Source organism: Hemitrygon akajei, chromosome 13, assembly GCF_048418815.1.
Source record: "Hemitrygon akajei chromosome 13, sHemAka1.3, whole genome shotgun sequence".
Classification (NCBI taxonomy): Eukaryota; Metazoa; Chordata; class Chondrichthyes; order Myliobatiformes; family Dasyatidae; genus Hemitrygon; species Hemitrygon akajei.
Window position 1 is genome coordinate 18184288 of NC_133136.1, and position 17343 is coordinate 18201630.

General features: G+C 39.7%; 1 protein-coding gene across 5 annotated transcripts in view; it reads left to right on the forward strand.

The window, feature by feature from the left end:
• The window catches only part of kiaa1328 (KIAA1328 ortholog), a 134739-nt gene extending 124764 nt beyond the window's left edge, over positions 1-9975 (forward strand). For all 5 annotated transcript variants that reach the window (XM_073064217.1, XM_073064219.1, XM_073064218.1 and 2 more), the window contains one exon: positions 6778-9975. In XM_073064217.1, the coding sequence (XP_072920318.1) occupies positions 6778-7003 (226 nt within the window). In that variant the 3' untranslated portion in view covers positions 7004-9975. The remainder of the gene's footprint in view (positions 1-6777) is intronic.
• The last annotated feature ends 7368 nt before the right edge of the window (positions 9976-17343 follow it).

The following is a 17343-nucleotide window of genomic DNA, read 5'->3' on the forward strand; positions in this document are numbered from 1 at the left end:
TCTTATGTGGTAGTTGGCAAAGTACAGTTGAATCATGCTTTGATGGATGAAGCTTTTACATCAATTTCTTGACCTATTGCATGGAACTTTACTGTACTCTTTGGAAGGGTGGAAGGTCATTATGGTCATTTCAGACAGTCTTCATTGTGTCTCAGCATTAGGTATGAGCTGTTGTTTGACATCCATACTGTTAATGAGCTGCATTCTGGGGAAGAACACAATCTGAATTGTGCAGCATTACAGATTGTAGATGGTATTATTCACCATAACATGCATTAGAGAGAAATTATGGGATAGTCATTAGTTCAAGATTAGAAATAGCTATGGTATGATTACATTAGATGTCAATAGCAATATTTGCAGGGCGATTTATAAAAGCTTGGGTGAACATGAAACTCCAGGTGGACTGAATTGTTTTTATTCATTCATGGGTCATGCATTTTATTGCAAGACCAATTTTTTAAAAAATTTAATTTTATATGCAGTGGTGACCACCTTTTCCGCTGCAGTTTTTGTGGAGAAAGTTGTGCCCACAGTGTTATCGGATAGGGAGTTCAGTTATTTAGACATGATTAAGGAATGCCAGTGTTTCACTAGAATGGTATAAATACATTGTTCACATGGTTTTCTAAGTCGTAAAGATTATGTTTGGAAGGTGCTACTGAGAAAGCCTTGGTGAGGTTTCTAAGAGTAATTATGATGACGCAGCCTCGATATGCTGGTGGAAGAGGGGCCGAATGTTTAGGGTAGTGGATTGGGAACCTGTTAAATCTGGTTTTTTTTATCCAGATTTATTTTTAATTTTTTTTGCAGTTGCACTAATTTGGGAAATTGCAAATTTCATAACACCTAATTTGAAGAAGAATATTTATTTTCTGCTGATGACTACCCCATGCTGCTTGGATGCTCAGTTTTAATCTGCTGGATCAATCTGAATCAGTCCAATCTAATGTGATGGTAGTGTGCACATTTAGTCAGAATCAGGTTTAATATCATTGGCGTATGTCGTGAAATGTGTTGTTCATTGGTAGCAGGACATTGCAATGCACAGTATTAAAAATTATAAAATGCAATAAGAAATATTTAAAAAAATCATTTAGCAAGTAGTGCAAAAAGCGAACCAAAATGTATTGAGGTAGTGTACATGAATTCTTTGTCCATCCAGGAATCTGATGGTAGAGGGGAAGAAATTGCTCTTTGATGGTAGCAATGGAAGAGGGCATGTCCTGGTGTTAGGGGTACTTAATGATGGGTGTCGTCTTTTTAAGGCATCACCTTTTGAAAATGTCCTTGATGGTTGGGAGGCTTGTGCTTATGGTGGAGTTGGCTGAGTTTGCAAATTTCCGCTGCTGTTTCCGATCCTGCAGTGGCCTCTCCATACCAGATGGTGATGCAGCCAGTTAGAATGCTTTCCGTGTTACACCTGTAGAAATTTGCAAGAGTCTTTGGTGTCATACCAATTCTCCTCAAATTCCTAATGAAGTACAGCTGCTGTTGTGCCTTCTTTGTAATCGCATTAATGTTTTGGGCCCAGGATAGATCTTCAGAGTTGTTAACACCTGGGAACTTGAAACTGCTCACCCTTTCCACTTGATGAGTACTGGTCTGTGTTCCCTTGACATCTCCTTCCTGAAGTCCACAATCGATTCCTTGGCTTTACTAACGTTGAGTGCGAGGTTGTTACGACACCACTGAATCAGCAAATCTATCACTCTCCTGAATGCCTCCTCATCACCGCCATGGTGTTTCAAAAACTTGTCTGGACTCTCAATTTATTTGATGTGCAAACTTGCGATGGCACTTGGGCATGGACAGTGATTTAAAAAGTAGTGAAATTCACGTTTTTACATTTGCACATTCAAAGCCCAAGAGCTATGTGGATCATTTGGACAAAGCAAAGAATAAGATGGTCGAGGCCTGGTTCTGTCTACTGTTGGGCTTGAAATTCTGCCCTGTGTTCGTTTAGGAAGAGAGACAACCAACACCGGAATATTACAAAACTTAGGTTTATTGCAGAATTCGTAACTGGTACAGCGAATCGACGGAATCGCTGGAGAAGGCGCGTTCCGACCTCCCCTTACAATCTGCTCTTATTTATATCCCTTTTCCCCCCAGCACAACCCCCCGCTACATATTAGGTAATATCGGGCACTTGTGTCCATCTTATTGGCCCGCAGCCATATGCTCACGAGTTACCTGTTTCTTTTGTTTACTGAATCGCGTGACACTGTTAGTTTCGGTGTAGCGGGGTCCCCAGTTTCGCTCCCCCCACCCTCTCATTACGTGAGCCACTCCTGACCTGTAATGGCAGTCTCGAATTAACCCTAACATTAACCCTAACACTACTTATAAGGTGACTACTACCAATGGATGCCTTGTCTATGAACCAATTAGTGTATTATATCTTAGATTCACGATTTGCTTTTGTGTTCTTCTCCAACATTCACCTTACTGTCAACATCATTCAAACTCTTGATCATCATCAGAATCAGGTTTAATATCACCGGCATATGTTGTGAAATTTATTAACTTTATGGCAGCAGTACAGTGAAATACATGATAAATTAATACAGAGACAAAACACTGAATTACATTAAGCATATATATGTCTATTAAATAGTTAAGTTAAAATAAGTGCCAAAAAAACAGAAATGAAAAGTAGTGAGCTGTTCATGTGTTCAATGTCCATTTAGGGATCGGATGGCAGAGGGAAAGAAGGTGTTGCTGAATCACTGAGAGCGTGCCTTCAGGCTTCTGTACCTCCTTTTTGACATGCTCTTCAAAGACCCTGACCCACTCACACCTCTGACATTCCTACCTACCTGCCCTGAACCTGCTATCCTCCTCCTCTGGACCTAACTTAATTGATATGCCTGACTCCTGATTGTCCCTTTCCTCAATATTTGATAGTTTTCTTGATGCTGTCCAAACCTCTGATCTGTTCTTGATCATCTTGTCCTGTTTGTGTTGTAAAAGCATGTTGCACACTGAAAAATTTCATGGTTAATATATCTCAGTGATGGGCATTGGGGCAAAGTTGGTTTATACCTAGAATTTTAACTTGGGATATGTGGAATAAATACTGCACTAATAAATGTGCTTTTGCTTTAGTTGGATAATTGGATGACTGTTTAAACAGGCATTTATTACATATAATGATGGTTGCAGTAGATTTCTGGTTATAAACTCCTTAAAAATACTTAGAAAGCCATATTCTGTGACTTTGTGCCCAAACAACTTGCATTTTCATCAAAGAAGCAATATCTTTTTCTGCTTCTCTCAAATAAATTTCTAGCTTATGATTTAACCACGTTTTTTTTTCAAAAAGCGATGTTGTCCAGAGTTCTTTACATTTGCGTGATGTAGGAGTTACTAATGAATACGGTATTTCTTGCCCATCACACGCTGTCCTTGAGAAGGTGAAGTTCAGCTATCATCCCGAACAGCTGTTGCTCTCGGCCAGAGGGCAGTTTTCTGAGTCATTCACATTGCAGTGGATCTGAGGTCACGTATAGGACAATCTGGGTAAGGAGAGCAGATTTTCTTCCCCAAAGGGTATGGTGAAGCAGATGGGTCTTTATAACCTAAAGGATTGTTTCATGATCACCATTACTGATGCTAACATTTTATTCCAGATTTATTTAATTAACTGAATTTAAATTCCCCAGCTGTTGTAGTGGGATTTAAACTCCTGTCTCCAGATCCTTAGTCCAAGTCTCTGGATATGTAACTAGATACCAGTCTGCTAATGACTGCGGTACTGGCAGTAGCCTTTGTTCCCATTAGATCTATGGGAATATTTTTGGAGGGTTTAATTTGCATTTAATTTTACATCAGTGTTTTCTTCCTGAATACTCTTATATACTGCATACCTTCTCATACTGCAAGTACCAGGTACAGTATAAATGCCAGACTCGTTTTGTTACAAGTAAAATCATGGTTAAAAGTGGAAAAAATGAGAGGATGGGGAATCATTAATGTTATGAATCTTCTACTTCATAACTCCTCCTTGAATTCAGTTCTAGTTGAGCAGTCTAATGTGAGAGATAGATTGACTTCAGTTTTATAATACTCTTTTTTTTACTGTACATCTCAATCCTCATTTGATGAAAGTTTATTATGACTGAAATATTCATAATGCAGTAATGCTTGATTTCTGTTGTTAAAAGCTTGTGCTTCACTTTGCTTCAAAAAAAACTTTGAAATGTGTTTTCTTCACATGGTCTTATTCACATAGTAAAACAAACAAGATTTGAATAATCACATAGAACAGGATTAGCTAGCTCAAAGCTACCGGTAGTTTAGCATTGAGTTTTGGATGCTAGAGGTCTGCTGGAGTATAAGAATAATTATGACTAGAACCCACCTGCTAGTTTCACGTTGGTCCCTATCCAACCTGACCCATAGCAATCTACAAAAATAAAAAGGGAAAGAATGATTTTCTGTACAACCTTGATATGGATTGGTATTCATCACTATTCAAGAGCAGAGGGCAAATCAGACCCAGAAGTACTGAATAGAGCTAGCACCACCTGACCTGACCCAGAATGATCTAGTTCATAATGAACATGTATTTGCCATGTATACTCAATAGGGCTTGCATCTGATAGCCAGAGCCAATGATTTATGTAGATATTCACATGCACTTCTTGCAATCTGCTATATTCCATTCAATGTTCATGTGGCCTACTGTATATTTGAGAAAGCAACCAGGCTATGTGGTTGCTTTGCAAAGCACCTACATTCAGCCTTCATGGGTGGTCCTGAGTTTTCTATTGTATGTTATTTTAAATTTCAGTCCCACTGTGAGTCAGCATTATACAACACGGAAACAGGCCTTTTGGCCCAGCTCATCCATGCTGACCCAAGTCCCTTCCAGAACTACTCCCATTTGCCTGTGTGTTAACCATCCAGGAGTTCCCAACCTGAGGTCCATGGACACCTTGCTTAATGGTATTGTTCCATGGTGTAAAGAGGATGGGAACTCCTGCTCTAAATGTCTTCAACAATCTACTTCTCCAGATGTGTTTTAAATGTTGTAATTGTACCTGTTTCCATCATTTCTTCTGGCATTTCATTCTGTATGCTCACTACCTTCTGTGTGGAAGAGAGGATGCAGTAAACATCTACAAGGATGTTGCCGTGAGGACTTGAGTTACAAGGAGATATTGGATATATTGGGACTGATTTCCTGAGAGTAAAGATGACTGAGGGGCACCCTTTCAGGAGTATATAAAATCATGAAGTTGATGGTCACAGTCTTTATCCCAGTGTGGGGAAGTCAAAAAGTAGAGGATACAAGTTTAAGGTAACGAGGGAAAGATTTAAAAGGGACCCATGGAGCACATTGTTTTCCCTTGCAGAATGGTGGTTATGTGAAATGTGTTTCTAGCAGAAATAGCAGAGATGGGACATAGACCTGTTGAAAATCTAGCAGCTTGTTGAATTCTGGGCATAGTTTTGATAATCAAATTCAGTTACACATTAGATCTTTCTAAAACAATTTCAGAAATCAAAGAATTTAAGACTTTGCATATACATTTTAAAATAATTAAATAATATCAATGCAACTCCTGTACTGTATCAGGCTTCCAAGCTTGAATGCTGAAGACTTGGGGAAGCTGGGTAATAGGATAATGGAGTCCTAGGAATTATTAAGGGCATTAGTGTTCAAGTCCAAAGATAAAGTGGTGAAAGCTTTGGGGATATTTGCCAGGGCGTGGAATATTCACGCAGAGAGGTACAACTTTATATTAGCTAAGTCAATGGAGCGTTGGAGTACCATTTTGGTTACGCATTATAGATGGGGCATGATTGCATTGGAGAGTTACAGTGGAGATTCATTAGGATGTTGCCTGGGATTGAGGTTGCATTTGGCTGGAGATGGAAAATAAGATGGATTTGTTTATATTGGGAGGAGTCAGCTATGGGAAATTGAGAAATACAAAATGATGAGGAGCAGAGAGTAGAGTGTAGGAAACTTTTCCCTATAAGTGAGTTGTCTGAGGAGGTGGTGCAGACAGAGTCATTAGTATACAACTCATTACTATCTGGGTTAGCACTTAAATCACCAGGGCATAGAAGGCTTCAGACGGTGTGCTGGTAAATGGGATTTAGTGCACATTGGTGTCTGATGGCAGGGACACAGTGGGCCACAAGATCTCTATGGCTATGCTTGTGTTGCCTCATTGGATTGCTTCAGGAACCCCAGTGGGAAGACCAGGTTGCAGACAGAAGATGCTGCTGCTGGCTGAGACTAATATCAAGGCTGGGAAGTGAACCTTCTGCAGGGAAATATGTTTCATTATTAACTCCAGCTTGGGAACAGAAGATCCAGGCCAGTGTTTGAAAAGAGTTGCTTGCCCATTTATGAAATTATTTATAAAAGAAGAACTGCAAATTCATTTTAAGAGGTAATTGTAGTTGGTGAATTTTTCACCTCATGTAGTTCAGATTTTGAGTTTATAATTGACATTATTAACTATACAATTTTAATGTATAGATTTAAGTCAGCAGGCATTAAATGTAGCATTTAGGAGTTATAAATTGTCTGCATGCTGAATTCAACACAATATTTAAAATGAGATTATAAGGTCAACAACTCATTATCATGGTTATTTTGCTTATGCAGAAGATCATGTGCTTTGTGATCTGAATTATGAGCTTTAAGTGTTTTCAAAATGACCCATCTTAAACTGTTTTTGCATGTCTTTATGAAGAAATTGTTAAATCTACTAATTTTAATGTTTTCTTCCACTTTTGTCAACTATCCTAAAGCTACGAGGCATCTCTTGTTCATTTGGTGGATACGCTGAGCCCAGTTTCCTCACAAAAACATAATATGCACATCAAAGAGACGTACGGTACACCAAGGAAAAGCAACCTAACTCTAAGTGGTTACCATCAAAGGCCTGTAAGAATCAGAACAACTCCAACACGTAGTAGCAATTCAGATGAAGAACTTGAAGAAAGCAGAATGCTGGAAGATATATTCTTCATTTAAAAAAAGTATGGAACAATTTTACTGACATTATCAAAGTATCATGTTTCTTCCCCCGCCCCCCCCCCCCCCCCCAAACTCTGTCTAAAACTGTGGAGTGTTTTAGTGTCCAATTGCTACTGAAAGGATACTTTTAGCTTTAATTTGGTTGGCCACTGACTCATGAGGGTAGAAACTAGAAATTGGTCAAAAATGCTGAGTAACCTCATTAACGTGTTTTCTAATATGCTCCCTTCTCAGCATTGTGTTCAATTATCTTAGAGGAACCAACTCTGGAGGGGAGTATACTGGGTACTAAATTGCCTGTTTAATACAAACAATCAGAGGTGAATGTCTACCTCAAAGTGTGTTCTCTTGTATAATTCCAGTATGTAAAGTGTTCAACAAATTCTGTGGCGATCAGCAAATTATTTGAAAATGCTACCTACAATACACTTACAAAATTCTGAATTGGAACAAGAAGCAAAATAAAGCAATTATTGCAATAATTATGTTTAGCACCAGTTCAATATTTGCAAGTAAATTGAAAAATGAAACGAGTCAATTGATACTTTTCCTTTTAGAGATATGAATTATTGTTAAACATCTGTGACTAGTGTTACAGAGCCCAATGGATGTTTTTGAAAAGCCCTACCATAATAATGTGGATTCTCTCTCCATGTTCTGCTGCACTTCTGCAGACTGAGTGAAAAAGATGGAGTCAAACTGTAAGTCCTGTCTGAAACCAAGGTAATATTTACAGATAAAAAGGTGTGTGGAATAAGCACATCATAAACCACTTTGAGGAACAATCAATATGGTGGTGCATGTCAATTCTATTGATGTGCTAAATGGAATCAATCACCTAAAATATTCAGTAGTTTTCCCAATCTCTGCCACCTGCACAGAACACTATTTATTTTAATCATTTCTTTAATATTCTAACTTGAAAGAGGCACTTCTTTGAGGATCCATCTTTGGGATGTGTTGCTCAGCAGTGATTTCAGTAGACCACTTTGTACAGTGATCATTATGGTTTTGGCTGCTGAGAGAGAATGCATTTTATTACAGATTAGTAGATTAAATCTGAGCTCCTGGCATTTAAGAATTAAATGAGGCTAACCAAACCAAATTAATAATTCACTTGCTTACTACAAATTGGAAGATGTCTGTTTTCTCAATTTGGGCTGAAACTGAACCGAGGTCCCAGAGTTGAAAGATGAATATCTGACACATTTCACCATTCCATTCCTCCGAGTTAATTCATGCTTATGTGGACAAAATTGATCTTAATTAACTAAATGAACTGACCTGAATTCCTAAAAAGAGTATTTAATGTGAAATAATATATTTATACCGTTTGTGAGAAAGATCAATATCTGTAATAATAGTGGTTTTCTTATGTTAACTATTACATAACTTTAGTACATGCTGCATTTTTAAATAGGTAGTTTGTGTCAAATAGGACAAGAAATGGATGTTTAATATGACTTTGGCAATGAATACAAATTGTTTTCAATGAACTGAATGTGATTTCCATATTTGGAAATTAACCCCATTATAACAAGCCTGCTGACCTGCACATACATTCTATTAGCAACTAATATTTGAATTAGTGATATTCCAGATTATTGTGCACCATCTATGGTTTAAAATAATAACATTCCAAAGGATCTAGATATTGATCTTACTAGTTATAAATTGCTATATTAAGTTGCCTCCTCTTGACTTCCTGCTTGTAACTAAACTCTACACTTAGTAATCTGTCAGATATGACCAGTAATTGTATAATTTGTTCAGAGCAAAATCTATACTTGGATGGCATTGCTCCTTTGGTTTGCTTGAAAGGGACTTTGTTTAAAACTGGTCACAACAAGATGTATTTTTTTTAAGAAAAACAATGAAACGAATATGTATTTATTAGTAGTGTAGTTCACACCAATTTGTTGCATTTGAAAAATGCTATCAATTTTGTTAGCAGCTTGATATATCATATCAAAAACTGTTTGAATAAATGACTATTTATTCTTTTTGGAGATGTTGTTTGAGGAATAAATAGTGGCCAAGAAACTTGGAAAATAGTTTTCTTCCACAGTCAATGAATTTAACATCTAATCCATAAATTGCACTACTGATAATGAATTGAAGTGTTGGTCTTAATTAGGTGCTCAAGTTGGGACTTGAACTTGAAACCATGCAACTTGAAAACAGCCATCAATGATGGCATTCCAATCTTATCCTTTTGTTAATAAAATGTGTGATATGCTATGGTGTAGCACATTGGCCAAATACGGATATTACATATTTTCTTGTTGAATATCACCATTACATAAAAAATCCTGAATAAAGCAATTATCCCAAATGAATGTGAACAATACATACCAATTTTTGTATCAATATATTTTTTTAGACAACGCTACTCGGGTGAGCCTGACACGGCGGATTCAAAATATTTGACTTTAAGGTTTTCAGTGTGCAGAGCATGGTGGTAGTTGTAAGAAGAAATGTTTTAACAAAGTAGAGAAATGAGGTTAACATATATCCATATATTCACAAGACAGTGATCTGTATAAGATATAAGATTGGTTTGTGTTGTTAGATTTGTTTTGTTGTGCATTCTTTGTTAATGTGCTCTACATTATAGAGAAGACCAGACATCTTCAATTTGATATCTGTAGAATTCATGTTTCGGTAGCTAATATTTAGCTAAGTCAGTGACCAACTGGAAGAAGGGAAAACCATGTGTGAAGGTTTCAATTTTCTAAACATGTTTTAGAGTCTAAGTTCATTAAAATAGAGAATTGTTGTTGGATTTTCCCATTTCCCTTTAATGTACCTATGTAACAACTGTAATTGAGTCATATTACACTTGTCCATTAAAATATTGTCTTCTCATGAAGCTACAAAAGCTAAATTTATGTGATTTGTTCCCAAGCATTCTAGCTTGAAGTTGTTTGATTGATACTTGTAAATATTAAATGTAATAACCTTTGTGCCATTGTGTCTGAGATTTGTTTTGTGGCAGTCATACATTGCAATACATAATAATAAAGAACTATGAATTACAATAAGAAATATATAAAGAAATAATTAAGTAGTGCAAAAAGAGAGCAAAAGAAATGGTGAGATAATATACATGGGTACATGGCAGAAGGAAAGAAGCTGTTCCTGAAACGCTGAGTGTGTGTCTTCAGGCTCTTGTACCACTACGTTGGTGGTAGCTTTGAGGTGTGAGCATGTCCTGGGTGATGGGAAGTGGGAATTAGAAATGAGCTGCTGGCAGAACTGAGTGACTCGAGTAGTATTGTGAGGCAAAGGGAGAGTCAAAAATTAGTCACCATTATTGAAGTAAAATGGAGTACATTGGAAAGCACCTGATATTTCATTCATTGGAAGAAAAGAATGAATATGTTAACATAGGCTATTTTGATAGCAACAGAATGGGGGGAGGGGAAGCAAAGAAGAAAATTGGGGAGAAATTTAACTGTAGCCATCCACTTGGGATCCGAAACAAATAATAGAAAATTTTGTTCTGGTGATGAAAAGCCAGAAATAGTGGCAGTTCTCCGAGACAGTAAAACATGAATCGGTGTGGAAAAGGCTCCTGGAAAGATGACTTTTCAAGTGTGAGGAGGCAGATTATATAAGGATAAATGTTGGTCAGAGGTCAGAATTGGGTTTATTATCACCGGCATGTGTTGGGAAATTTGTTAACTTAGCAACAGCAGTTTAGTGCAATACATAATATAGAAGAAAAAAAAAATAACTAAATCAATTACAGTATACATATATTGAATAGATTAAAACTTGTGCAAAAAAATGTATATTAAAGAAGTGAGGTAGTGTTCACAGGTTCAATGTCCATTCAGGAATTAGATGGCAGAGGGGAAGAAGCTGTTCCTGAATTGCTGAGTGTGTGCCTTAAGGCTTCTGTACCTCCTGCCTGATGGTAACAGTGAGAAAAGGGCGTGCCCTGGGTGCTGGAGGTCCTTAATAAGAGACACTGCTCCTTGAAAATGTGCTAGGTACTTTGTAGGCTAGTACCCAAGATGGAGCTGACTAAATTTACAATCCTCTGCAGCTTCTTTTGGTCCTGTGCAGTAGCTCCCACCCCATACCAGTCAGTAATGCAGCCTGTCAGAATGCTCTCCACAGTACATCTATAGAAGGTTTTCAGTGTATTGACATACCAAATCTCTTCAAACTCCTAATGAAGTATAGTTGCTGTCTTGCCTTTATAACTGCACCAATATGTTGGGACCAGGTTAGGTCCTCGGAGACCTTGACACCCAGAACTTGAAACTGCTCACTCTCTGACATTGAGTGTAAGGTTGTTGCTGCAACACCACTTCACTAGTTGGCATATCTGATCCTCTCGTCTCCATCTGAGATTCTACCAACAATGGTTGTATCATTAACAAATTTATAGATGGTATTTGAGCTATGCCTAGTCACACAGTCAAGGGTAAGACCTTAAGACATAGAGGCCCATCGAGTCTGCTCTGCCATTCAAGCATGGATGAACCTTTTTCTTTCTCCTGCTCAACCCCAGTTCCCTGCCTTCTCCCCATAACCTTTGATGCCATGTCCAATCAAGAATCTATCAATCTCTGCCTTAAATACATTCAGTGACCTGTGCTCTGCAGCTACATTCCACAAATTCACCACCATTTGGCTAAAGAAATTTCTCCGCATCGCTGTTTTGAAAAGGGGCCCCTCTATCCTGAGCCTGTTCCCTCTTGTCCGAGACTCCCCCACCATGGGAACCATCCTTTCTATTTTCATGCCTATTCTGCTAATCTGTCCAAGTCCTTTTGCATCCTACCTGTTTCCTCAATACTACCTGCTCCTCCACCAATCTTTGTACAGTACATCACTAGACTCTGGCACCCAACCAGAAAAGGATCCTTTTATTCCCACTCACTGCCTCCTACCAATCAGCCAATGCTCTAACCATGTTAGTAACTTTCCTGTAATATGATGGGCTGTTAACTTGGTAAGCAGCTTCATGTGGGCAGCCTTGTCATAGGCCTTCTGAAAGTCCAAATATACAAATTCTACTGCACCCCCTTTATCTATCCTACTTATAATCTCAAAGAATTCCAACAGGTTCATCAGGCAGGATTTTCCCTGAAGGAAACCTTGCTGACTTTGTACTATCTTGTCCTATGTCACCAAGTAGTCCATCTCCACACCTAATCGACTCCAACATCTTCCCAACCACTGAGGTCAGGCTAACTCCTCTAATTTCCTTTCTGCAGGCTTCCTGCTTTCTTAAAGAGTGGAGTGACATTTCCAATTTTCCAGTCCTCTGGTACCATGCCAGAGTCCAATGATTTCTGAAGGATCACTTCTAATGCCACCACAATCTCTAATGCTACCTCTTTCAGAACCCTAGGGTGCAGTTCATCAGGTCCAGTTGATTTATGCACCTTTAGATCTTTCAGTTTTCTGAGCATCTTCTCTCTTGTAACAGTAACTGCACCCATTTCTCTTCCTTCACACACTACAACATCAGGCATACTGCTAGTGTCTTCCACAGTGAAGACTGATGCAAAATACTCATTTAGTTCATCAGCCATCTCCATGTCACCCTTATTATTTCTCCTACCTCATTTTCTAGCTGTCCTACATCCACTCTCATTTTTTCTTTTATTTTTAACATACTTGAAAAAGCTTTTACTATCCACTTCGATATTATTTGCTTGCTTGCTTTCATGTTTCATCTTTTCCCTTCTAATGGTTTCTTTAGTTGCTATCTGTAAAAACTTCCCAATCCTCTTACCTTTCCACTAATTTTTGCTTTGTTTTAGGCTTTTACAATAGCTTTGACATATTAGTTATATTATTTTATCTTTTGAGTATTTCTTCATTTTTGGAATACATATGTCCTGTACCTTCCTCATTTTTCCCAGAAACACACGCCATTGCTGCTCTGCTATCATCCCTGCCAGCAGCTCCTTCCAATTTACTTTGGCCAACTCCTGTCTCATACCACTGTAAGTTCCCTTACTCCACTGAATCAAATTTCAAGTTGAACTCAATAATTGCCTCTGGTTCATTACATAACACCTAATCCAGTATAGCTGATCCCCTAGTAGGCTTAATGACAAACTGCTCGAAAAAGCGGTCTCTTCGGCATTCAACAAACTCACTCTTGAGATCCATTACCAACCTGATTTTCCCAATTGACCTGCATGTTAAAATCTCCCATGACTACCATAGCATTACTATCTTGCTTTCATAGTTTATCTTTTCCCTTCTAATGATTTTGGCACACCTGTTCTATTTTCTGTTGTAATGTATGATCCATCTTCCAGCCACTGTTGGAAGGCCTGTATATAACTGCCATTAATGTCCTTCTACCCTTGAAGTTTATTAACTCAACCCACAAGGTTTTAACATCTTCCTGTCCTATGCCACATCTTTTTTTCTGATTTATGCCATTTTTTACCAGTAGAGCTACACTGCCCCCTCTGCCTACCTTCTAATCCCTTTGATATAACATGTAACCTTAGAGATTCAGCTCCCAACTGCAACCATCCCTCAGCCCACGATTCAGTGATGGCCACAATATCATATCTGGCAATCTGTAATAGTGCAATAAGATCATCCACCTTATTTCTTATACTACGCACATTTAGATACAACATCTTGAGTACTGTATTTGCTATTCTTTCTGATTCTGCATCCCTAATGTTTTGACACTCAGCCTGTTGGCTGCAACTAAATCCCATCACCTGACTGCCCTTCCTGACAGTCTAACTGCATGCTATCTTAACTTTTTTATCATCTTTCCTATCCTGAATCCCTTCAATCTGGTTCCCACCCTCCTGCCAAATTAGTTTAAACCTCCCCAACAGCCCTAACAAACCTGCCCACGAGAATATTGGTCCTCCTCGGGTTCAGGTACAACCCATGACTTTTGAACAGGTCATACCTCCCCGGAAGAGATCCCAATGATCCAAGAACCTGAAGCCCTGACCCCCGCACCAAGTACTCAGCTAAGCATTTATCTGCCAAATCATCCCGTTTCTACCCTCACTGGTGCATGACACAGGCTGCAATCCAGAAATTATAATAGGGTGTTTTAAGAGAGTCTTAGATAGGTACATGGAGATTAGAAAACTAGAGGGCTCTGCAGTAGGATAATTCTAGGCAGTTTCTAGAGTAGGTTACAATACATGGCCAGCAAAATGTTGTGATATGCTGTAGATTTCTATGATTCCATGATTCTACTAGCTGGGGGGTCCTGCTTCTCAGCTTTCTACCTGGCTTTCTAAATTCTCTTTTCAGGACCTCTTTGCTTTTCCTTCCTATGTCATTGGTACCAATATGTACCAAGACATCTGGCTGCTCCCCCTCCCTCTCCAAAGTGTTGTGAGCGTGATCTGAGCCATCCCTGACCCTGGCTCCTGGGAGGCAACATACCATCGGCGTGTCCCGTTCACATCCACAGAATCTCCCTCATTATTGAGTCCCCTATCACTACTGCTCCCTTCTTCTCTCTATTTCCCTTCTGCACCATGGACCCATGCTCAGTGCCTGTAACCCAGTCGCCATGGCATTCTCCTGGAGGTCATCCTCCACAAAAATATCCAAAATAGTACACTTGTTTTTGAGGGGAATGGCCACAGGAGCGTTCTGCTCTACCTGCCTATCTCTATTTCTCCCGGCAGTCATGCAGCTACTTGCCTCCTGCAACTTTGGGGTGACTACTTCCCTGTAACTTTGATTAGTTATCTCCTCACTCTCCTGTACAAGCCAGTATAGAGCGAGTAGAGCAGTGGGCTAAGCACGTGTCCCTGATGTGTACCAGTGTTAATCGTCAGCGAGGCGGAGATATCACCAATCCGCACAGATTGTGGTCTTCCACTTAGGAAGTTGAGGATCCAATTGCAGAGGGAGGTACAGAGGCCCAGGTTCTGCAACTTTTCAATCAGGATTATGGAAGTGATGGTGTTAAATGCTGAGCTATAGTCGAACAGCATCCTGACGTATGTGTTTGTTTTGTCCAGGTGGTCTAAGGCCATGTGAAGAGCCATTGAGAGTGCATCTACTATTGACCTATTGTGACGATAGGCAAATTGCACTGGGTCCAGGTCCTTGCTGAGGCAGGAGTTCAGTCTAGTCATGACCAACCTCTCAAAACATTTCATCACGAGATATGAGTGCTACTGGGTGATAGTCATTAAGGCAGCTCACATTATTCTTAGGCACTGGTATAATTGTTGCCTTTTTGAAGCAAGTGGGAACTTCCGTCTGTAGCCGTGAGAAGTTGAGAATGCCCCTGAATACTCCTGCCAGTTGGTTGGCACATGTTTTCAGAGCCTTACCAGGTTCTCCATCAGGACCTTCCACCTTGCAAGGGTTCACCTTCTTTAAAGGCAGCCTAACATCAGCCTCTGAGTCAGAGATCACAGGCTCACCAGGTGCGGCAGGGATCTTAACAGATTTAGTTATATTCTCCCTTTCAAAATGGACATAGAAGACGTTGAGTTCATCTGATAGTGAAGCATCGCTGCCAGTTATGTTATTGGGTTTCACTTTGTAGGAAGTAGTGTCTTGCAAACCCTGCAGAGCTGTCGTGCATTCGATGTCGCCTCTAACCTCCTTCAAAATTGTTACATAAGTAAAATTTCTATTGGATTTAGATGAAAGGTTGATTAAATACATGATGATAAATACTGATGGTAGTAATAAGAAGGGATTTAGCATACTTGCCTTCAGTCAGGGCACTGAGTATTGGAGCTAGGATGTTAAGTTGCAGTTGTACAAGACATCGGAGAGGTCACGTGGAATTTTGATTACCTTCATATAGGAAAGACAATAGACAATAGGTGCAGAAGTAGACCATTCGGCCCTTCGAGCCTGCACTGCCATTTTGAGATCATGGCTGATCAATTCCTATCAATACCCGGTTCCTGCCTTGTCCCCATATCCCTTGATTCCCCTATCCATAAGATACCTATCTAGCTCCTTCTTGAAAGCATCCAGAGAATTGGCCTCCACTACTTTCCGAGGCAGTGCATTCCAGACCCCCACAACTCTCTGGGAGAAGAAGTTTTTCCTTAACTCTGTCCTAAATGACCTACCCCTTATTCTCAAACCATGCCCTCTGGTACTGGACTCTCCCAGCATCTGGAACATATTTCCTGCCTCTATCTTGTCCAATCCCTTAATAATCTTATATGTTTCAATCAGATCCCCTCTCAATCTTAATTCCAGCGTGTACAAGCCCAGTCTCTCTAACCTCTCTGTGTAAGACAGTCCAGACATCCCAGGAATTAACCTCGTGAATCTACGCTGCACTTCCTCTACAGCCAGGATGTCCTTCCTTAACCCTGGAGACCAAAACTGTACACAATACTCCAGATGTGGTCTCACCAGGGCTCTGTACAAATGCAAGTGGATTTCCTTGCTCTTGTACTCAATTCCCTTTGTAATAAAGGCCAACTTTCCATTAGCCTTCTTCACTGCCTGCTGCACTTGCTCATTCACCTTTAGTGACTGATGAACAAGGACTCCGAGATCTCTTTGTATTACTCCCTTACCCAACTCTATACCGTTCAGATAATAATCTGCCTTCTTGTTCTTACTCCCAAAGTGGATAACCTCACACTTATTCACATTAAACGCCATCTGCCAAGTATCTGCCCACTCACCCAGCTTATCCAAGTCACCCTGATTTCTCCTGACATCCTCATCACATGTCACACTGCCACCCAGCTTAGTATCATCAGCAAATTTGCTGATGTTATTTTCTATGCCTTCATCCAAATCGTTAACGTAAATGGTAAACAGCTGTGGTCCCAATACCGAGCCCTGAGGCACCCCACTAGTCACCACCTGCCATTCCGAGAAACACCCATTCACCGCTACCCTTTGCTTTCTATCTGCCAACCAGTTTTCTATCCATGTCAATGCCTTCCCCCCGATGCCCTGAGCTTTGATTTTACCCACCAATCTTCTATGTCGGACCTTATCAAATGCCTTCTGAAAATCGAGGTACACTACATCCACTGGTTCTCCCCCATCTAACTTCCTGGTTACATCCTCGAAAAACTCCAACAGATTAGTCAAGCATGATTTACCCTTGGTAAATCCATGCTGGCTCGGCCCAATCCTTTCACTGCTATCTAGATATGCCACTATTTCATCCTTAATAATGGACTCTAGCATCTTTCCCACCACCGATGTCAGGCTGACAGGTCGATAGTTCTCTGTTTTCTCCCTCCCTCCTTTCTTAAAAAGTGGGATAACATTAGCCATTCTCCAATCCTCAGGAACTGATCCTGAATCTAAGGAACATTGGAAAATAATTACCAATGCATCCGCAATTTCCAGGGCCACCTCCTTTAGTA